We start from the raw sequence: 24,206 nt of genomic DNA, 5'->3' as shown, positions 1-24,206 counted from the left end.
GCATGAGAAAGTTGGACAATGAATAAGGAAGACCAAAGAACAATTGATGCCTTTGAATTATGGCGTTGGTAACGAATACCAAATATACCATGGACTGCTAAAAGAACCAACAAATCTGTCTTAGAAGAAGTACAGCCAGAATGCTCCTCAGAAGGGAGGATGGAGAGACTTCATTTTATGTACTTTGGATATGTTATCAGTAGGGACCAGTCCCTGGAGAAGGACAACATGCTTAGTGTTATGGATTGAATTGTGTCCCCCTAAAATGTGTGTCAACTTGGCTAGGGTTTGATTCCCAGTACTGTGTGATTGTTTACCATTTTGTTATCTAATGTGATTTTTCTATGTGCTGTAAATCCTACCTCTGTGATGTTAATGAAGCAAGATTACAGGCAGTTATGCTAATGAGGCAGGACTCAATCTACAAGATTAGGTTGTATCTTGAGTCAATCTCTTTTGAGATATAAGACAGATACCAAGCAGAGATATTGGGGGCGGGGGGGAGGACGGACCTCGTACCACCAAGAAAGAAGAGCCAGGACAACAGTGTGTCCTTTGGACCCAAGGTCCCAGCACTGAGAAACTCCTAGACCCAAGGGAAGACTGACCTTCCCCCAATGCAAACAAAGAGAGAAAGCCTTCCCTGGGAGCTGGTGCCCTGAATTTGGACTTCTAGCCTCCTAGACTGTGAGAGAATAAATTTCTGTTTGTTAAAGCCATCCACTTGTGGTATTTCTGTTATAGCAGCAGTAGATAACTAAGATACTTGGTAAAGTAAAGGGTCAGTGAAAAAGAGGAAGACACTGAACGAGATGGATTGACACAGTGGCTGCAACAACAGGCTCAAGCATCGTGACAGTGGTGCATGACACATGCAGTGTTTCATTCTGTTGTACAAAGGGTCTCTCTGAGTCGGAAACTACTCGACGGCACCTAATAACAACATCCTCCATATCTCCTGTCTTCTCGCTAAGCACTTTTATGATAATCTTTGTTCTTTCTGTTATTTTTTTTTTACAATAAACTGTTTTCTATTGAGATATAAATTACAAATAATAAACTTTAAATGTTTGATTTGAAGAGTTCTGACAACTGCATACACCCATGTAACCAGCAATCAAAACAACATATAGAACATATTCATTATCCCAGAAAGTTCTCTTGCTTTCCACTCAATCCCCTACCTCCAACAGAGGCAACATCTTCAGTGGTCTGTTTTTGAACTTCATATAAATGTTCTCTTTTGTGTCTGGCTCCTGCTAAACATAACGCTTTTGAGATTAATTCATGTTGGTGCATGTATATCAGTAGTTCCTCCCTTTTGTTGTTGATTAGTATGCCGTTGTATGAATATACCATGATTTGTTTATTCCTTCTCATTGATAGACATCTGGGTTAGTTAAAGTTTTTGGTTATTATAAATAAGGTTTCTATAAAAATTCATGGGCAAGTCTTTTTGTAGACATGTGTTTTCATTTCTCTTGGGTAAATACCTAGGAGTAGAATGGTTGGGTCATAGGATAGATGTGTTTAATTTTATAAACTGGTCAACAGTTCTTCAAATATACCATTTTATAGTCCCAGGAGCAATGCATCAGAGCTCCAGGTGTTTGACATTCTTGCCAACATTCGGTATTTTCAATCTGTTAGACTTCAGCCATTCTAGTGGATCTAAAGAGGTATCTTGTCATTTTATCCTGCATTTCTCTGATGATTAATTATATTGAATGCCTTTTCAAGCACTTATTGGCTATTTGTATATCTTCTTTTGTGAATTATTTGCATCCTAAGATATCTTTCCCTATCCCCATGCAGCAAAGATATTCTCCACATTTTCTGCTCGAAGTCTTATGGTTATAGTTTTTGTGTTTGGGCTTATAATCCATCTTCAATTAATTTTATGTCTGGGCAGTGGTTAATTTCTTCCATATCGATATCCAGTTTTTTCCAGCACCATTCATTAAAAATACTTTCCTTTTTCCACTAAATTAACTTCAACCTTCGATCAAAAATCAATTGACTGTATATGCACAGGTGTGAGGATCATGACAAATTATGGATAACATTGTGAAGAATGGGAATTTTAGAACACTTAATTGTGCTCATGAGGAATCTGTACATGGATCAGGAGGTAGTTGTTCAAACAGAACAAGTGGGTACTGCATGGTTTAAAGTCAGGAAAGGTATGCGTCAGAGCTGTATCTTTTCACCTTACCTATTCAATCTGTATGCTGACCAAATAATCCGAGACGCTGGACTATACGAAGAACAGGGCATCAGGATTGGAGGAAGGCTCATCAACAACCTGTGTTATGCATATGACACAACCTTGCTTGCTGAACGTGAAGAGGATTTAAAGCATTTACTGATGAAGATCAAAGACCACAGCTTTCAGTATAGATTACACCTCAACATAAAGAAAATGGAAATCCTCACAACTGGACCAATAAGCAACATCATGATAAATGGAGAAAAGATTGAGGTTGTCAAGGATTTCATTTTACTTGGATCCACAATCAACACCCATGGAAGCAGCAGCCAAGAAACCAAAAGGTGCATTGCATTGGGCAAATCGGCTGCAAGAGATCTCTTTAAAGTGTTAAAAAGCAAAGATGTCACCTTGAAGACTAAGGTGGGCCTGACCCAAGCCATGGTGTTTTCAATCGCCTCATATGCACATGAAAGCTGGACAATGAATAAGGAAGACTGAAGAAGAATTGAAACCTCTGAATTGTGGTGCTGGCAAAGAATATTGAATATACCATGGACTGCCAAGAGAATGAACAAACTTGTCTTAGAAGAAGTGCAACCAGAGTGCTCCTTAGAGGCAAGTATGGCAAGACTGCATCTCACATATTTTGGACATGTTATCAGGAGGGATCAGTCCCTGAAGAAGGACATCATGTTTGGTAAAGTAAAAGGTCAGCAAAAAAGAGGAAGACCGTCAACAAGATGGACTGACACAGTGGCTGCAACAATGGGCTCAAGCATAACAACGACTGCAAGGATGGCACAGAACAATGTTTCGTTCTGTAGTACATAGGGTTGTTATGAGTCGGAACCAACTCGATGGCATCTAACAACAACAACATTCCTGGACTGTCAATTCTGTTTTGATCTATTGTTCCATCCTTATACTAATACCACACTGTCTTGATTATTGTAATTATATAGTAAACCCTGAAATCAGTCCACCAATTTAATTATTCTTCTAAATAGTTTTTGGCTGTTTTAGACCATTAGCATTTCCATATAAATTTTAGAACCAACTTGTAAATTTCTTTAAAAAGCCTACTGGTATTTTGATTGAGATTGTACTGAATCTATAAAATATTTTGTGGAGAATTGACATCTTAAGCATACTCAATCTTCTGACTCATGAACACGATATAGCTCTCTCAATTTATATAGGTCTTAATTTCTTTCAGTAATGCTTCGTAGAGGTGTTTCATCTCTTTCAATAGATTTACTTGGAAGTATTTGATATTTTCTGATGCTATTATAACTGGTATTGTTTTTAAAATTACAATTTTTAACTATTTGTTCCTAGCACTTGGAAATACAACTGACTTTTGCATAAAGGGACCTTATACCCTTCAACTTTGCTAAATTCACTTATTAGTTGTGGTAGTTTTTATTTGTGGTGGGGGTAGATTACATACTTTTCTACATATACAATCATGACGCTGTAAATAACAGTGGTTTAATTTTTTCTTCACAAATTTTATACCTTTTATATCTTTTCTCCCCATTATACCAGTTAGAACTTTCAGTACAATGCTGAGTAGAAGTGACGAGAATGAATGGTCCTTAATCTTACGGGAAAAGTGTTCAAAGTTTTATCATTACATATGATTTAACTGTAGGTCTTTTTTTTTTTTGAACATTTTATCATGCTTTAAGGAGCCCTGGTGGTGCAGTGGTTCAGCAGCACTTGCCTGCTAACCAAAAGGTCGACAGTTTGAACCCACCAGCCGTTCCACGGGAGAAAGATGTGGCAGTCTCTTTCCGTCAAGATTTACAGCCTTGCAAACCCTATGGGGCAGTTCTGCTCTGTCCTACAGGGTCGCTATGAGTCGGAATCGACTTGATGGCACTGGGTTTTTTTTTTTTTTTTTTAATGGTTAATGGGAAGCCCTGGTGGCGTAGTGGTTAAGTGCTATGGCTGCTAACCAAAAGGTTGGCAGTTCAAATCCACCAGGCACTCCTTGGAAACTCTATAGGGCAGTTCTACTCTGACCTATAGGGTTGCTATGAGTCGGAATCGACTTGACAGGAATGGGTTTGGTTTTTTGGTTTTGTAATGGTTAATGATCATGGGCATCTTTTCATGTGTTTGTCAACTGCCTGAATGTCTTTTGGGGTGAAGTGTCTGTTCATTTGCCCACTCTTTTAATTGGACTGTTTGTCTTTTGTTGTTGAGGTATTGAAGTTTTCCATAAATTTTAGATATGAGAACCTTGTCAGTTATGTTGTTGCCAATTTTTTTTCCTAGTCTATACACTCTCTTTCTACCCTTTAGGTGAAGTCTTTTGATGAGCATAAGTATTTAGTTTTTAGGAGGTTCCAGTTATCTAGTTTATCTTCTTTATGTGCATTTTTAGTTATGTTTGATAGTCTATGCCATAAATTAGGGCCCCTGGCTTTGTCCTTATGTTTTCTTCCATTAACTTTATAGTTTTAACATTTAGGTCTGTGATCCATTTTGAGACAGTTTTTGTGTATGGTGTGAGGTATGGATCCTGTTTCATCATTCCGCAGATAGATATCCAGTTTGCCAGCACCATTTGTTAGAGACTATCCCTTCCCCCTTTAATGAACTTTGACCCTTAGTCGAGGATTAGCTGTCTATAGTTGGACAGATTTATTTCTGGATTCTCATTTCTGTTTCATTGGTCTGTGTCTGTCATTGTACCTGTACCAGGCTGTTTGACTACTGTGGCTGTATAGTAGATTCTGAGATCAGGAAGTGTGAGGCCTCCTACTTTGTTCTTCTTTAATAATGCTTTAGCTATTTGGGGCCTATTTCCTTTCCATATAAAGTTGGAGATTAGTTTTTCCATTTCATTAAAGAATGGGATTTGGATTGGGATTGCATTACATCTTTAGATCGCTTTGAGTATTACTGACATTTTCACAATGTTAATTCCTCCTATTTGTGAGCATGGTATGGTTTTCCCTTTATGTAGGCCTCTTTTGGTTTCTTGGTGTTTTGTAGTTTTCTTTGTATAAAGTTTTTTTACGTCCCTAGTTAGATTTAGTCCGAGGTATTTTATCCTTTTGGGGGCTATGGTAAATGGTATTGTTTTCTTGATTCCCTTTTCGGAGCTCTCTTTGTTAGTGTAGAGGAACCCAACTGATTTTTGTATGGTGATCTTATACCCTGCCACTTTGCTGAACCCTTCTATTAGTTCCAATACTTTTCTTGGAGTCTCTGGGGTTTTCCATGTATAGGATCATGTCATCTGGAAATAGGAATAGTTTTACTTCTTCCTTACCAATTTGGATATCCTTTATTTCCCTTTCTTGCCTTATTGCTCTATCTAGGGCTTCCAGTACAACAGTGAATAAGAGTGGTGATAAGGGCATCCTTGTCTGGTTCCTGCTCTCAAGAGGAATACTTTCAGTCTCCTTCCACTGCGAATAATGTTGGCTGTTGGTTTTGTATATATGCCCTTAATTATGCTGAGGAATTTTCCTTCTATTCCTATTTAGATGAGTTTTTGTCAGAACAGGGTGTTGGATTTTATCAAATGCTTTTTCTGCATTGATATGATCATTTGATCCTTTTCCTTTATTTATGTGGTGAATTACATTGATTGATTTTCTAATGTTGAACCATCCTTGCATCCCTTATATGAATCCCACTTGACCAAGATGTATTATTTTTTTTTACATGCTGTTGAATTCTAGTTGCAAGAATTTTTGCAGCTATATTCATGAGGGATATTGGTCTGTAATTTTCTTTTTTAGTAGTGTCTTTGTATGGCTTTGGTATCAGGGTTATGCTCGCTTCATAGAATGAACTGGAGAATATTCCTTCCTTTTCTATGTTCTGGAATAGTTTAAGTAGAATTGGTGTTAACTCTTCTCTGAATGTTTGGTAGAACTCTCCTGTGAAGCTGTCTGAGCCAGGTTTTTTTGTTGTTGTTCAGTTTTTTTTATGACCTCAGCAATTTCTTCTTTTTTTTTATTATGGGTCTGTTCAAATTTTCTACCTCATTTTGTGTTAGTGTATGTAGGCAACGTTTTTCTAGAAATTGTCCATTTCTTCTAGGCTTTCAAATTTGTTGGAGTACAATTTTTCATAATATTCTGTTACAGCCCTTTTTGTTTCAGTTGGTTCTGCTATAAGGTCACCCATTTCATTTCTTGTTTTGGTTATTTGCATATTCTCATTTTTTCCTTTGTCAATTTGGCCAGTGGTTTATCAATTTTATTGATCCTCTCAAAGAACCAACTCCTTGTCTTATTGATTCTACTTTTCTGTTTTTCGTTTCATTTATTTCTGCTCTAATCTTTATTATTTTCTTTCTTTTGGTTATTGTGGGCTTCTTTTGCTGCTCTTTCTGTACTTGCGTTGTAGGGTTAAGCTACTGATTTTGTCTTTTTTTTTTTTTTTGGTGTGTGCATTTATTGCTACAAATTATCTTCTGAGCACTGCTTTTGCTTTGTCCCGAAGGTTTTGGTATGTTTTGTTTTCATTCTCATTTGATTCTAAGAATTTTTTAATTTAATTTTTAATTTTTTCTATTAAAGGTATTGTTCAGTTTCTGTGTATTTCAGTTTTTTTCCTTGTTCCTCCTATTATTGATTTCTACTTTTATGGTGTGATCAGAGATGATGCTTTGTATTATTTCAGTGTTTTTTGAATTTATTTTGACTTGCTTTGTTGCTGAAAATATGCTCTATTCTAGAGAATGAGGCATGTGTGTTGGAGGAGAATGTGTACTTTGCTGTTGTTGGGAAGAGTGTTTTGTGTATCTATGAGGTTAAGTTGGTTGATTGTGTTTAGATCTTCTGTATCTTCGTTCAGAATTTCTTTCTAGTTGTTCTGTTCTTCATTGGAAGTGGTGTGTTAAAGTCTCCTATTATTGTGGAACTGTCTACCTCTCTTTTTAATACTGTTAAGAGTTTTATGTATTTGGGAGCTCTGTCATTGGGTGTGTAGATATTTATTATGATTATCCTCTTGGTGAACTGACCTTTTAGTCATTATATAATGTCCTTCCTTGTGTCATATGATGGATTTTTGACTTAAAGTCTGTTTTATCAGAGATTAATATTGACACTCTTGCTCTTTTTTGGTTACTGTTTGCTTGATATTTTTTCCATCCTTTCATTTTTAACCTATTTATGCCTTTGTCTATGCTGTGTCTCTTTTAGGTAACACATTGATGTGTCATTTTTCTTTTTTTCAAATCCATTCTGCCACTCTCTGTCCCTTGACTGGTGCATTTAAACTGTTTACATTCAGTGTGATTATCAATAGATATGAATTTACTGCTGTCATTTTGTTATTTTTTTTTTTGGTGTCGACAGTTCCTTTGTTCCACTTAATGTTTTGTGCTATCTTTTTGTTCATGGATTTTCCTTTCATTTCCTTCATGTTGTTGATTTTGTATTTCCTGAGTCTTTACGATTTTCTTTTTTTATTTTAGCGGGTAGGTTTATTACTTTTTTTTGTGCTTACTCTGAAATTTATCTTTATCTCCCTAAATTTAAAACAGTCTGTGATTTATTGATAATCGCCTTGACTTCTTTATATAGAAGTTCTATAACCACAACATTTATTCCTCCTTTTTGTTTTGAAATTGTCATCATTTACAAATTGGCACCTTGGTTCCCTATTTTCAGTTTTGCAGCTTTAATGAACTTTTGAGAATTCTTTATCTGGGTGATGCTGTCATGTGTCAGGTTGTTGTCTAATGTCATTACATCTCTGTCTGAAGGACTCCCTTTTAATATTTTTTGTGAGGTTGGTCTGGTTTTTACAAATTCTCTTAATTTTTGTTTCTCTGGGAATGTCCTGGTTTTGCAATCATATTTGAGAGACAATTTTGCTGGATATCTGATTTTTGGTTGGCAATTCTTTCATTTCACGGTTTTATTTATGTTATCCCATTTCTTTCTTGCCTGCATGGTTTCTGCTGATAAATCAGAGCTTAGTTTTATTGGTGCCTTCTTTTAGGTAATATTTTGCTTTTCCTGAGCTGCTCTCTGAATTCTCTGTCTCTGGTTTTGGAAAGTTTGATTATATGTCTTTGTGACTTTTTTTTGGTGGTCTATCCAGTATGGAATTCGTTGAGCTTCTTGCGTGGAAACTTTCTCATCTTTCATGATCATGGCTCTCTCCCTACTTTGTGGACCCTAGGATCCCTGGGGCTCTCGCCCTCCTTCCTGTACTTGCCCTCCTTAGATGTGGTTTAGGTTCTGCTCACCTTGCCTACTCTTGCCTGTGAACAGTTTCTCAGACTTTTCTTGTTTTTGATGACTTTGGCAATTTTTTAAAAATAATTTTTATTGTGCTTTAAGCGGAAGTTTACAAATCCAGTCAGTCTCTCACACAAAAACTTACATACTCCTTGCGACATACTTCCAATTACTCTCCCCCTAATAAGACAGCCCGCTCCCTCCCTCCACTCTCTCTTTTCGTGTCCATTTTGCCAGCTTCCAACCCTCTCTACCCTCTCATCTCCCTTCCAGGCAGGAGATGCCAACATAGTCTCAAGTGTCCACCTGATTCAAGAAGCTCACTCCTCTCCAGCATTCCTCTCCAACCAACTGTCCAGTCCAATCCATGTCTGAAGAGTTGGCTTTGGGAATGGTTCCTATTCGGGGCCTACAGGAGGTCTGGAGGCCATGACCACTGGGGGACTTCTAGTCTCAGTCAGACCATTAAGTCTGGTGTTTTTATAAGAATCTGGGGTCTGCATCCCACTGCTCTCCTACTCCCTCAGGGGTTGTCTGTTGTGTTCTCTGTCAGGGCAATCTAGCTCTTCTGGTCTCAGGCTGATGTTGTCTCTGGTTTACGTGGCCCTTTCTCTCTCCTGGGCTCGTAATTACCTTGTGTCCTTGGTGTTCTTCATTCTCCTTTGATCCAGGTGGGTTGAGACCAATTGATGCATCTTAGATGGCTGCTTGCTAGTGTTTAAGACCCCACGCACCACTTGGACGCAGAATGTTTTCTTAATAGATTTTATTATGCCAATTGACTTAGATGTCCCCTGAAATCATGGACCCCAAACACCTTCCCCTGCTACACTGGCCTTCGAAACATTCAGTTTATTCTGGAAACTTCTTTGCTTTTGGTTTAGTCCAATTGTGCTGACCTCCCCTGTATTGTGTGTTGTCTTTCCCTTCACCTAAAGTAGTTCTTATCTACCAACTAATTAGTGAATACCCCTCTCCCACCCTCCCTCCTCTCGTAACCACAAAAGAATGTTTTCTTCTCAGTTTAAACTATTTCTCAAGTTCTCATAATAGTGGTCTTATACAATATTTGTCCTTTTGCAACTAATTTCACTAAGCATAATGCCTTCCAGATTCCTCCATGTTATGAGATGTTTAACAGATTCATCACTGTTCTTTATCGATGTGCAGTATTCCATTGTGTGAATATACCATAATTTATTTATCCATTCATCCGTTGATGGGCATCTTGGTTGCTTCCATCTTTTTGCTATTGTAAACAGTGCTGCAATGAACATGGGTGTGCATATACTTCTTCGTGTAAAGACTCTTTATTTCCCAAAGACATATTCCAAGGAGTGGGATTGCTGGATTATACGGTAGTTCTATTTCTAGTTATTTAAAGAAGCACCAAATTGATTTCCAAATTGGTTGTACCATTTTACATTCCCACCAGCAGTGTATAAGTGTTCCAATCTCTCCACAGCCTCTCCAACATTTACTATTTTGTGTTTTTTGGATTAATGCCAGCCTTGTTGGAGTGAGATGAAATCTCACTGTAGTTCTGATTTGCATTTATCTAATGGCTCATGATCAAGAGTATTTCCTCACATATCTGTTAGCTACTTGAATGTCTTCTTTAGTGAAGTGTCTGTTCATATCTTTTACCCATTTTTTAATTGGGTTATTTGTCTTTCTGCAGTTGAGTTTTTGGAGAATCATGTAGATTTTAGAGATCAGGCGCTGATCAGAAATGTCATAGCTAAAAACTTTTTCCCAGTCTGTAGGTAGTCTTTTTATTCTTTTGGTGAAGTCTTTGGATGAGCGCAGGTGTTTGATTTTTAGGAGCTCCCAGTTATCTAGTTTTTCTCCTGCATTGTTAATAATATTTTGTATACTGTTTATGCCATGTATTAGGGGTACTAATGTTGCCCTATTTTTTCTTCATGATCTTTATCGTTTTAGATTTTATGTTTAGGTCTTTGATCCATTTTGAGCTTGTTTTTGTGCAGGGAGTGAGGTATGGGTCTTGTTTCAATTTTTTGCAGAGGGATATCCAGTTATGCCAGTACCATTTGCTAAAAAGCCTGTCTTTTCCCCATTTAACTGTTCTGGGGTCTTTGTCAAATATCAACTGCTCATATGTGGATGGATTTATGTTTGGATTCTTAATTCTGTTCCATTGGTCTATCTATCTGTTGTTGTACCAGTACCAGGCTGTTTTGACTACTGTGCCAGTATAATAGGTTCTAAAATCAGGTAGAGTAAGGCCTCTCACGTTGTTCTGCCTTTTCGGTAATGCTTTACTTATCAGGGGCCTCTTTCCCTTCCATATGAAGTTGGTGATTTGTTTCTCCATCTCGTTAAAAAACGTCCTTGGAATTTGGATCAGAATTGCATTAAATCTGTAGATTGTTTTTGGTAGAACATTTTTATAATGTTTTATAATTTTATAATGTCTTTCTATCCATGAGCAAGGTATGTTTTTCCACTTATGTAGGTCTCTTTTGGTTTTTTGCAGAAGTGTTTTGTAGTTTTCTCTGTATAAGACTTTTACATCTCTGGTAACATTTATCCCTAAGTATTTTATCTTCTTGGGGGCTACTGTAAATGGTATTGATTTGGTGATTTCCTCTTCAAAGTTCCTTTTGTTGGTGTAGAGGAATCCAACTGATGTTTGTATGTTTATCTTGTATCCCGATACTCTGCTGAACTCTTCTATTAGTTTTAGTAGTTTTCTGGAGGATTCCTTAGGGTTTTCTGTGTATAAGATCATGTCATCTACAAATAGAGATAATTTTACTTCTTCCTTTCCAATCTGGATGCCCTTTATTTCTTTATCTTGCCTAATTGCTCTGGTTAGGAACTCCAGCACAATGTTGAATAAGAGTGGTAATTAAAGGGCATCCTTGTCTGGTTCCTGATCTCAAGGGGAATGCTTTCAGGCTCTCTCCATTTAAGATGATGTTGGCTATTGGCTTTGTATAGACGCCCTTTACTATGTTGAGGAATCTTCCTTGTATTCCTATTTTGCTGAGAGTTTTTATCATGAATGGGTGTTGAACTTTGTCAAATGCCTTTTCTGCATGAATTGATAAAATCATGTGATTTTTGTCTTTTATTTATATGATGGATTACATTAATTGTTTTTCTAATGTTGAACCATCCCTGCATACCTGGTATGAATCCCACTTGGTCATGGTGAATTATTTTTATGATATGTTGTTGAATGCTATTGGCTAGAATTTTCTTGAGGATTTTTGCATCTAAGTTCATGAGGGATATGGGTCTGTAATTTTCTATTTTTGTGGTGTCTTTACCTGGTTTTGGTATCAGGGATATGGTGGCTTCATAGAATGAGTTTGGGAGTATTCCGTCCTGTTCTATGGTCTGAAATACCTTTAGTAGTAGCGGTGTTAACTGTTCTCTGATAGTTTGGTAGAACTCTGGAGTGAAGTCATCCAGGCCAGGGCTTTTTTTGGGGGGGAGTTTTTTGATTACCTTTTCAATCTCTTTTGTTATGGGTCTATTTAGTTATCCTACCTCTGTGTGTGTCAGCTTAGGTAGGTAGTGTGTTTCTAGAAATTCATCCATTTCTTCTGTATTTTCAAATTTGTTAGAGTACAGTTTTTCATAGTAATCTCATATGATTCTTTTAATTTCAGTTGGGTGTGTTGTAATATTGCCCATCCCATTTCTTATTTGGGTTATTTGCTTCCTCTACTGTTTTTCTTTTGTCAGTCTGGCCAATGGTTTGTCAATTTTTTCCAGGAACCAGCTTTTGGTCTTGTTAATTCTTTCAATTGTTTTTTCTGTTTTCTATTTCATTCAGTTCAGCTCTAATTTTTATTATTTGTTTTCTTCCGGTGCCTGAAGGTTTCTTTTGTTGTTCTCTTTCGATTTGTTCAAGTTGTAGGGATCATTCTTTGATTTTAGCTCTTTCTTCTTTTTGTATGTGTGCATTTATTGATATAAATTGACCTCTGAGCACTGCTTTCGCTGTGTCCCAAAGGTTCGGATAGGAAGTATTTTCATTCTCATCGGATTCTATGAATTTCTTTACTCCATCCTTAATGTCTTATATAATCCAGTCTTTTTTGAGCAGGGCATTGTTCATTTTCCAAGTGTTTGATTTCTTTTCTGTTATTGATTTCCACTTTTATGGCTTAATGGTCAGAGAGGATGCTTTACAATATTTTAATATTTTGGATTCTGTGAAGGCTTGCATTATGACCTAATATGTGGTCTATTCTAGAGAATGTTCCATGTGCACTAGAAAAGAAAGTATACTTGGTTGCTGTTGGGTGGAGTGTTCTGTATATGACTACGAGGTCAAGTTGGTTGACTGCGGCATTTAGATCTTCCGTGTCTTTACTGAGCTTCTTTCTGGATGTCATGTCCCTCACCGCAAGTGGTGTGTTGAAGTCTCCTACTATTATTGTGGAGGTACCTATCTCACTTTTCAATGCTGACAGAGTTTGTTTTATGTATCTCGCAGCCCTGTCATTGGGTGCATAAATATTTAATATAGTTATATCTTCTTGGTGTATTGTCCCTTTAATCATTATATAGTGTCCTTCATTATCCTTTATGATAGATTTAACTTTAAAGTCTATTTTGTCAGAAATTAATACTGCTATTCCTGCTCTTTTTTTTGATTGTTTTTTGCTTGATATATTTCTTTCCATCCTTTGAGTTTTAATTTGTTTTTTCTCAAAGTCTAAGGTGTGTCTCTTGTAGGCAGCATATAGATGGGTCTTGTTTTTTTAATCCATTCTGCCACTCTCTGTTTCTTTATTGGTGCATTTAGTCCATTTACCTTCAGCGTAATTATGGAAAGGTATGAATTTAGTGCTATAATTTTGATGTGTTTTTTTGTGTGTTTCTGACAGTTTCTTTTTCCCACTTAATTTTATGTGCTGAGTAGATTATATATTGTCCTTTCCTCATATTCATTGTTGTTGATTTCATTTCTGCTGAGTCTCTATTTTTTTCTTGTATTTTCTTTTGATGTGTAGGATAGTTTGTCTCCTTTGTGGTTACCTAATTATTTACCCCTATTTTTCTAAATTTAAACCTAACTTTATTTCTTTGTATCACCTTATGTGCCTCTCCATATGTAAGATCTATGACTACATTTCTTAGTCCCTCTTTATTGTTTTGATATTGTCTTCTCTTACGTAATAACAGTGCTGTTACCATGTTTCGAGCGTTTTCTTAAAGCTTGATTTATTTTTTTGATTCCCCTGTCTGGGTTGACTTCTGATTGCTCTGCCCAGTGTTCTAGTTTTGGGTTTATTCCTGATATTATTGATTTTCTAACCAAAGAACTCCCTTTAGTGTTTCTTGTAGTTTTGGTTTCATTTTTATGAATTCTCTAAACTTCTGTTCCTCTGGAACTGTCCTAATTACACCTTCATATTTGAGAGACAGTTTTGCTGGATATATGATTCTTGGCTGGCAATTTTTTTCCTTCAATTTCTTATATAAGTCATCCCATTGCCTTCTTGCCTGCATGGTTTCTGCCGAGTAGTCTGAGCTTATTCTTATTGGCTCTCCTTTGTAGGTGACTTTTCGTTTATCCCTACCTGCTTTTTAAAATTCTCTCTTTATCTTTGGTTTTCAAAAGTTTGATTATAATATGTCTTGGTGACTTTCTTTTAACATCTACTTTATGTGGAGTTCAATGAGCATCTTGGATAGATATCTTCTCATCTTTCACGATATCAGGGAAGTTTTCTGCCAACAAATCTTCAACAATTCTCTCTGTATTTTCTGTTATCCTTCCCCGTTCTGGTACTCCAGTCAATCCTAGGTTATTTCTCTCGATTGAGTCCCACATGATTCTTAAGGTTTGTTTTCTTCTTTTATCTGATTTTTCTTCAAATATATTAATGCCAAATGCTTTATCTTCAAGTTCAGAAATTCTGCCTTCCACTTGGTCAAATCTGCTTCTCTGACTTTCTATTGAGTTGTCTACTTCTGTAACTTTATTGTTAATCTTCTGAATTTCTGATTGCTGTCTGTGTATGGATTTCTCCAGCTTATTAAGTTTTTCATTATATTCCTGAATAATCTTTTTAATTTCTTCAATTACTTTATCCGTGTGTTCCTTGGCTTGTTCTGCGTATTGCCTCATTTCCTTCTTGATGTCTTGAAGGGTTCTGTATATTAATCTTTTGTATTCTGCCTCTGGTAATTCCAGGAATGCACTTTCATCTAGAAGATCCCTGGATTCTTTGTTTTGAGATCTTGTTTAGGCAATCATGGTCCACTTCTTTATGTGACTTGATATTGACTATTGTCTCTGAAGCATATGTAAGTTATTGTATTAGCTTATTTTATGTTTGCTTAATGTGTTGTAGCTTCCTGCTTTGTTTTGTTTTGATATGCCCAAATGGGTTGCTTGAGTGAGCTAACTTGATTACTTTCGCCTTTGGAGCTCTGACATCCTGTCCCCAGATGGCTAGAGCTGTTATCAGGTATATCAGTCTAGGAGTCCATTCACTTTTCTTGTATGAATTCAGGTCAGGTGTCCAGGTAGCTGATCATCAACTGTGTGGTACAGGCTCTGTCCTACAGTCTTAGAGGGACAAGGGTGATTGGTGTAGGCACCAGTATCTGGTTGAAGCAGGGTGTCACACTCTGAACAAGGCAGGGGACGAAGAATCATCCCCCAAGTGTCTCTGAGGAAAGCATGTCCCTGTTCCCTAGAGTGTACAGGTGGGTGTGTTCTGCAGATGGACCATGGGTACCCAATGTTTCTGGCTGTAAGGACTTGGAGATACCAGTTATTCTTGGACTCCTGTTTTGGGTGGCTGGGTGACCTGAGTAGAGCTACCAGTCCTTAGGCCCCTGATGTGGGTAGGTGAGGACCCTGTTTAATAGGTAAAGCAATGTCAAATATCAAACACCCACCTCTCCGCCAGACAGCTAAAATGTTGGAGTCTACCAACAAGGGCCTATCCTCCTGAAATAGGCTCACACAGGTCCATGCAGAGGGGAAAGGTACTCAAAGTCCACAGACTGTTTATGCCTGGACAGGAGCCGCTTCTGTCATGAGCTCCCCTGGTTAGTGGAGCTGGCAAATTATCTTTTCCCCTAACTGCAAATTTATTCCTTCACCAAGGCCGGGAGGATGGCACTAGGTGCTCAGCAAGGCCTATCTCAGGCCCAAGGAATTCAGTTGCTGAAGCCGGCTTGGGGGTAGGAGGGGGAGCACAGTAAAATATATGCAAGTACTTAGCTTTTGCAGAGAGCGCCGTTCTTCTCTGGTTCCGGAGGTGTGAGTGGGCTGTGTGGCTGGCTGCTTCTCCCTGAGGAAACTGCAGCTGAATGCTAGTAGCAGCCCACCGCCGCTGCTCCTGGAAATGGTGCCTGAGGGCTCCCCACGATTCAGGTCCAGTAACTCCTCTCTACTTCTGAACCGTCTCTTCCTCCCCGTGCCCCACAGTTCATTTTCTAAGCTTGCCTTTGATGTTCAGGGCTCCTAGCTTGTCATAAATATACTCATTTCACTTGGTTTCCCAGGTTTTTGTTGTAAAGAGGGCTCGCCAGAAGCGTCTGTCTATTCCGCCATCTTGGCTCCACCTCGACTTTGACAATTTTGAGAAAACTGCTTAGGTTATGCCTCACTTCCCCGAGGGCAGAGTATCTACATAAATTATTTGGAATTCTCCTGCATGGCAGCTTTGTCTATTCTCCCCCCTATACGTATTCAATCATCTATTTATATCAATATGAATTCATGGGTATTTATTTTAGATGTAGGGTTATAATCTAATACTAAAACTGTAATAATAATAATAACAAAAATGATTGCTGTCAAGGTGATTCTGACTCATAGTGACCCTGTAGGACACAGCAGAACTACCCCATAGTGTTTACAAGGCTGTAATCTTTTTTATATATATACGCATATATATTTCTATAAAAGAAAATATATATAGTCTTTCACTGCACAATTAATACACATATTGTTTTGTGACATTGGTTGCCAACCCTCTGACGTGTCAACACTCTACCCTTTTTGACTTTGGGTTCCCCATTTCCATTTGTCCACCTTTCCTATCCCCTCCTGCCTTGCCATCCTTGTCTCTGCACTGGTGTGACCATTTAGTTTGTATACATGGTTGAACTACGTGTATTACTGTTTGTTTTATGGGCCTATCTAATCTTTGGCTGAAGGGTGAACCTCAGGAGTGACCTCAGTGCTGAGTTAAAAGAGTATCCAGGGCCATACTCTTGGTGTTTCTCCAGTCTGTCAGGCCGGTAAGTCTGGTCTTTTTTTTTTTTTGTGAGTTTGAATTTTGTTCTATATTTTTTTCTATCTCTGTCTGGGAACCTCTATTGTAATCCCTGTCGGAGCAGTCTGTGGTGGTAAGTGGGCACCATCTAGTTGTGCTGGACTCAGTCTGGTGGAGGCTGTGGTAGTTGTGGTCCATCAACCTTTTGGACTAATCTTTCCCTTGTATCTTCGGTTTCCTTCCTTCTCCCTTGCACGAGACGGGATTTCAAGGCTTTAATTTTTATGGAAGCAGACCACCACATCTTTCTCTCACAGAGCAGCTGGAGGGTTCGAACTGCCACACTTTTGGTTAGCAGCTGAGCACTTAACCACTGCGCCACCAGGGCTCCAAATCCAATACTACTTTCTTTATTTTGTTTTTAACATTGTTCCAACTTTGGCCATCAGGAGCTCTTTCTGTTGGCTCCCATGTCCCCCTGACATAAACCCATCATTGTGCGTTTGTGTGTTTTAAGTACTTTACTTTCTATGAGGCACTGCAAGATGTTACAGACTCATCTTGTATATTTCTTGCCCCATTCCTAGAACCACCTATTTCTCCAAGGAGCCCTAATTCATTTTATTGGACAATGGTATTATAAACTAAGATCTGGTCATTAGGTGTGCTCATTGTTACTGGGAAGTCATTGCTTCTAAGCCTTCCCAGCTGACAGAGCAAAAAAAAATACATGTGTTGCAGACAGATTTTTAATTACAAATTCAATTTCTTTATTAGCTGTAGGGCTATTTTTTTTCCTATTTCTTCTTGTATTTGCCCATTTCATCTAAGTTGTCAAATTTATTGTCATAAAGTTGTTGGAATATTGCCTTATCATTTTAATATCTGGTTTGTAAGATCTGTAGTGATATTTATTTCCTCTTTTCATTCATGATATTAGCCTTAATTAGTCTTGTTAGGGGCTTATCAATTTTATTAATCTTTTCAAAGAAATAATTTTTGAGTTTGTTAATTTTCCTTATTGTTTGTTTTATATTTATTTTCTTCCTTTTCATTTTGGGTTTTATTTACTCTTCTTTTTCTAGCTTGTTAAGGTGGAAACTTAAATAATTGATTTGAAGCCTTCCCATTTTTAAAATATAAGCATTGGAAACTACACATTATTTTCTCCAAGCACTACTTTAACACCATCCCACAAATACTGGTATGTTGGATTTTCACTGTCATACAGTTCGAGATGTGGTTTGTGGTTCTAAATACAGGCATCATCAAGCCAACTTACAATCCATTATCTCTAAGAAAACAATATTTATCAAAAGTGCTTCAAGTCAGAGAGTGACATGGGCTTGTTCTCAGGTACTGTGGTTGTCAATCATCCTTGTCAAGCCAAGTAAGTTATCTGGCATAGCAGACTGTTATGTTGTTAGATGCCCTCAAGTCGGTTCTGACTCATAGCAACCATATGTACAAAAGAACAAAACCCTGCCCAATCCTGCATGCCATCCTCATAATCGTTGCCATGTTTGAGCCCACTGTTGCAGCCACTGTGTCAATTCATCTAATTGAGGGTATTTCTCTTTTTTACCAATGCTCTACTTTACCAAGCATGATGTCCTTCTCCAGGGACTGGTCCTTCCTGATAACATGTCCAAAGTATATGTGAGAGGAATCTCACCATCTTCACTTCCAAGGAGCATTCTGACTGTGCTTCCTCCAAGACAGATTTGTTTGTTCTTCTGGCAGTCCATGGAACATTCAATATTCTTCACCAACATCATAACTCAAAGGCATCAATTCTTCTTTGCTCTTCCTTATTCGTTTTCCAGCTTTTGCATGCATATGAGGTGACTGAAAATACCACAGTTTGGATCAGGCACACCTCAGTCCTCAAAGTGACATCTAACAATATAAAGAGGTCTTTGCAGCACATTTGCCCAATGCAATACATCATTTGATTTCTTGACTGCTGCTTCCATAGGCATTGATTGTGGATCCAAGTAAAATGAGATCCTTGACAACTTCAGTCTTTTCTCCACTTATCATGATGTTGCTTACTGGTCCAGTTGTGAGGATTTTTGCTTTCTTTATGTTGAGGTGTAATCCATACTGAAGGCTGTAGTCTTTGATCTTCGTCAGTAAGTACTTCAAGTCCTCTCCACTCTCAGCAAGCAAGGTTATGTCATCTGCATATCCCAGGTTGTTAATGAGTCTTCCTCCAATCCTGAGGCTGCATTCTTCTTCATACAGTCCAGTTTCTTGGATTATCTACTTGGCATACCGACTGAATAAGTATGATGAAAGGATACAAGACAGCTACTTAGCCAACCAACTGGATGAGATTCACATTCATGCCCATTCCAATGAAAGGTGATCCAACAGAATGTAAAAATTATCAAACAATATAACTAATATCACGCACAAGTAAAATTTTGGTGAAGATAATTCAAAAACGGTTGCAGCAGTACATTGACAAGGAACTGCCAGAAATTCAAGCCAGATTTAAAAAGAGGACATGGAACGATGGATATCATTGCTGATGTCAGATGGATCTTGGCTGAGAGCAGAGAATACAAGAGAGATGTTCACTTGTATTTTACTAACTATGCAAAGGTACTGGACTATGTGGATCACAGCAAATTATGGATAACACTGCGAAGAACGTCAATTCCCGAACACTTAACTGTGCTCACGTGGCACCTGTATACAGGCCAAGAGCAGTTGTTCGAACAGAACAAGTGGATATTCTGTGGTTTAAAATCAGGAAAGGTACATGTCAGTGTTATATCCTTTCACCACTCGCAGAATACCACTGTTAATTTTTTAAAAAAATTTCTAATACCCTCATTCTTTAAGAAGGATCTGAGAACTGTAATAATATATGTGAAAATGTATGTATTTTCCCCCAGAAGGCCCATTGGAATTGCAGTGAAGCATTTTGCTGGATCTTCCGCCTCATCACAGCTGAGGCATGTGGCTGAGTTGTCTGGACAAGAGTGCAGGGCTGCTGCATCACAGGGTATAGCCCAAGGGAGAATGCTAGGACAGAATGGCATTCATCAGCAGAGAAGGTTAGGTTCTACAGTGACCTAAAGGACATGGGGAAATTGAATGGGATCAAGCAACTGAGAGAAAGGCCAGGGAGGGTAAAAGTCAAGTGCTATAAGATAAATGGTTGTAGACCCAAAGGGCCCAGTGCTCTCCAGCAATAAATATGCTTGGGGAAAGAGGGTTAGGCAGATGGAAGGGATAAGTGAGCGCAGTAATCAAGGGTACGAAAGACACTGAATGAAAACAACTGTTCCCAAGAAAGCACTACAAGAAACCAGGGGAAATTTATGAAGTGTGAAAGAAGCAATGCAGAGGAGGGAATCCTCTTCCTCCTATTAGCCTACCATAAGCTTCAGAGAACAAAAAACTGAGTGAATTTTGGGAGCCAGAAATCAGTGCAGACTAAAGAAGAATTGTTGAAAGGTGGGACAGGTAATTGATTAACACCAGATGGAACCCTGTTAGGAAATTAAATGTCCTACCTGACTCAAAATTCATGAGGGAAAAAGTTCAGATGCCAGGGTACTAGTAAATTTCCCTGGAGAAAAGATGGCCTTAGAAGGAAGTAAGTCTGACCTTGAACAGGTGTCAGAAACTATCACATATGCACAGTGGAGAGCATACAGGTGTTGGGACTCTAGCTACACCTGAGTTCCAGTCTCACCTCTCCTACCTACTTTTTTAACTTATTTATTACATAAACTTGGACAAAGCACTTAACCTTTCTGAACTTCAATTTCCTCACCTACAAAGTCTGAATTACAAGAGTACATACAAAGGGCTGATACAGGATTAAACAGACTGTATCTGTAAAGCCTCTATTAATACCTGGCACATAATGGGTGCTCCATAAATGGCAGCTATTATTATTGTTTTAATCCTGAATGAAATTCACAAACAGAGATGATCTGAGATGGGTGAATTCTCAGAAGTCCCTTCAGTTGCAAAGAGTTAATACCAAGAAAGTCGTAAAAGCCTGGACACTACATATTCTAATATCAAATACCTAAATGTCAAGAATGACAGCTGAGATCTAACTATGTTGGTTTTCATTAATAGAATTTTCCTTCTTTCTACAAAATGAGGTGCATTCTCTACCAGGAATTTGTGGATGGGGTTGTGAGAACCACGGCCATCATACAGGCACTAAGACTTAAATTATTTTAAAATAATTCGTTTTAACAAAGAAGAAAGTTTTAAGAAGTCTACCAATTTTACCTGATGAGGTCCTGAACTCGACTGTTAAAAGCATCACCTTGTGAGGGCCTGTTTTTCATTTCCTGTGTTGATATTTTTGGTGTAGCTGGCCGGCTGGTTCCATCTGGTCGATTGGCAATCAGGCAGCCAAAAACCACAGAGCTGACTTTGAGAAGTCCCGTGGTCAAGCCTTCAAATACTTGCTTATTTGTATTTCTTCCTGAAATAGCATTATTTTCATCTGGAACATACACCTAGATTAAAAAAAAATATAGTAAATGTATTTTTATAAAACCACCAAAAATGGACAGAGAAGCTTTGGAAAATTCCTGCAATCATAAATACTTTTGAAATTCTATAGGTGGCAATCTGAAATGTTCAAGAGCATGGCCTCTGAAGTCAGACTGCTGAGTTTAAATCTAAGCTTTGCCTTCATGAGCTGGGGGACCTTGGGCACCAGGTTATTACTCCCTAAATTTCAATTTTCTCATCTATAAAACAGGGATAATGACAGTACCTATATCGTAAGGTTCTTTTGAGGATTAAATGAGACAATGCTCATAAAATGCTTAGGACTTGCCTAGGCACATAGTAAGTGCTCAGTAAATACTATTTATTCAATTGAATAAATTATATTAAATAATTTATATGAACTCAAAACAAACCAACTGGTAAACTGACACCACTGTTTCTCGTTAAAGTGAATTTTTAAAATAGCTAATCTAAATTCCTCTATTAGGAGGAGGCAGGGTCAAGATGGTGGAATAGTCAGACACTTCCTGTGGTCCTCCTTACCACAAAGACCCTACAAAAACAAGTGAATTGATTATACATTATGATCAAGGAGCCCTGAACATGAAAGGCAAAAGTGAAGAATGGGACTGAGTGGCAGGGGGAGGAAGAGATGGTTCAGAAGCAGCGAGGAGTTGACAGACCTGACCTGGTGGGAACTGGCACTCTGCAGGCCAAGATCGGGTGAGACAAGCAGTATGCTTGGAACGTGTTTTCCACATCAGGAGAGACCTAGTGGCGGAGAGTCTACTCAAGAATCCAGAACCAGTCAAAAGCAGCAATCAATTGGCAAAAGATAAGTACATGCGCCTAACCTACCGTGCAGAAGAAAAAACACCCACTTCGGGAAGAACCTTTTTCCCATTTACCCACCCCCTCTCACTCTGCACTGGGTCCCGGGCTGGGTTCAGTGATTGCCACGTCATCTGGGCTGGAAGTAGAACCTGCCATGCACCTTAAGCCATTTTCCCAGCCCTGGAGAGGGAACAAATTAACATACAGGAAAAAATAATCTGCCAGCTTCCCTAACCCAGGAACTCAGGGAAAGCACATCTCCTTTGCCTAGGCACAGGCATAAGGGGTCCAAGAACTTTGCCTTTTACCCCGGCATAGACCTATGTGAGCCCATTTCAACAGCATAGGCCCTCATTAGCACAGTACAACAGGGAACATACCTGAAACCTAACTTCAACTGTATCAGTTATATGGTGGAGTGACAGGTTCGTGACATCTGACACCACTCTGCCCATTAAGCAAGGTCTTCACCAGCCCACATCAGGGGCCACCCACACCACTTACGTCACCTGTGACAGGGGTACAAGAATAAGTGGCGCCTCCCAGTCCTTAGAGCCAACAGCATTGGGTTCCCATAGTCTGGCTGTAAAACCCACCCACCTACGCACTCCAGGGAACAGGGACACGCTTTCCTCCCAGACTCTCAGGGGCAGCTGTCAGCCCCCTGCGTTGCTTAGCACATGACCCCCTACTGCAGCCAGATACGTGTGCCTACTCCAATCACCCCTGCTCATCTAAGACACTAGGTGAGAGCCTGAACCACACACTTGGTGACTGACTACCTGGACACCTGAGCTGAATCCATACAAGAAGAGTAAACAGACTCCTGGGCTCATATACCTAGTAACAACTCTAACCACCTGTTGACAGAACATTAGAGCTTCAAAGGTGCCAATAATCAAACTAGCTCACACAAGCAGCTATTTAGACATATGAAAACAAAACAAAACAAGAAGCAAGGACACAGTAAGCAAACATAAAATAAATAAATATAATACCTTATTGATGGTTCGGAGACAAGAGTCAATATCAAATCACACAAAGAGGCAGACTATGATGGCTCCAACAAGCTCCCAAAACAAAGAATCAAGAAATCCTCCAGAGGAAAAGAACTTCTTGGAATTACCAGAGGTAGAAAACAAAAGATTAATATACAGAACTCTTTAAGAGATTAGGAAGGATATCAGGCAAAACTCAGAACATGCCAAGGAACACACAAAGCAATAGAAGAACTTAAGAAGATTATAGAAAAGTATAATGACAAATTTAACAGGCTGCAAGAATCCATAGAGAGATAGCAAACAGAAATCCAGAAAATTAACAATAAAATTTCAGAATCAGACAACTTAGTAGAAAGCCATAGAAGCAGAATTGAGGCAATGGAAGTCAGAATTACTGAGATTGAAGAAAAAGCACTTGACACCAACATACTTGAGGAAAAATCAGAGAAAAGAATTAAAAAAAAATGAAGAAGCCCTAAGAATTTTGTGGGACTCTATCAAACAGAATAATGTACAAGTGATTGGAATGACAGAACAGGGGCGGATAACAGAAGATACAGAGAAAGCTGCTGAAGATTTGTCAACAGAAAACTTCCCTGATTTTGTGAAAGATGAGACAATATCTATCCAAGATGCTCACTGAACCCCACACAAGGTAGATCCCAAGAGAAAGTCACCAAGACATAATCAAACTCACCAAAACCAAAGATAGAGAATTTTAAGAGTGGGTAGGGATATATGAAAAGTCATCTAAAAAGGAGAGTCAGTAAGACTAAACTTGGACTACTCAGCAGAAACCATGCAGGCAAAAAGGCAAGGGGATGACATATATAAAGCCTTGAAGGAAAAAAACTGCCAGTCGGGAATTATATATACAGCAAAACTGTCTCTCAAATATAATGGTGAAATTAGGGCATTCCCAGATAAAAAGAAATTTAGGAAATTTTCAAAAACCAAACCAAAATTACAAGAAATACCAAAGGGAGTCCTCTGGCTAGAAAATCAATAATATCAGATAATGACCCAAGACAGGACAGGGCAACCAGGTATCAATACATACAGGGAAGTCACAAAAATAAATCAAAGCTAAAACACTGAAAACAGGGAAACAGATGTCAATATGTAAAAGATGACAACATTAAAACAAAAAAGAGGGACTAAATAATGTAGTCATAGATCTTTCATATGGAAAGGAAGACAAGGCAATATAAAGAAA

The 24,206-nt window shown here is 38.4% G+C and overlaps 1 protein-coding gene across 13 annotated transcripts in view; it reads right to left on the bottom strand.

The window, feature by feature from the left end:
* Positions 1-24,206, bottom strand: part of SCAPER (S-phase cyclin A associated protein in the ER) — a 495,697-nt gene that overhangs the window by 73,802 nt on the left and 397,689 nt on the right. For all 13 annotated transcript variants that reach the window (XM_049852841.1, XM_049852843.1, XM_049852837.1 and 10 more), the window contains one exon: positions 20,925-21,157. In XM_049852841.1, coding sequence (XP_049708798.1) covers positions 20,925-21,157 — 233 coding nt within the window. The remainder of the gene's footprint in view (positions 1-20,924; positions 21,158-24,206) is intronic.

This window comes from Elephas maximus, chromosome 13 (genome assembly GCF_024166365.1).
Source record: "Elephas maximus indicus isolate mEleMax1 chromosome 13, mEleMax1 primary haplotype, whole genome shotgun sequence".
Lineage (NCBI taxonomy): Eukaryota > Metazoa > Chordata > Mammalia > Proboscidea > Elephantidae > Elephas > Elephas maximus.
This window is presented reverse-complemented; position numbering and strand designations above follow the sequence as displayed.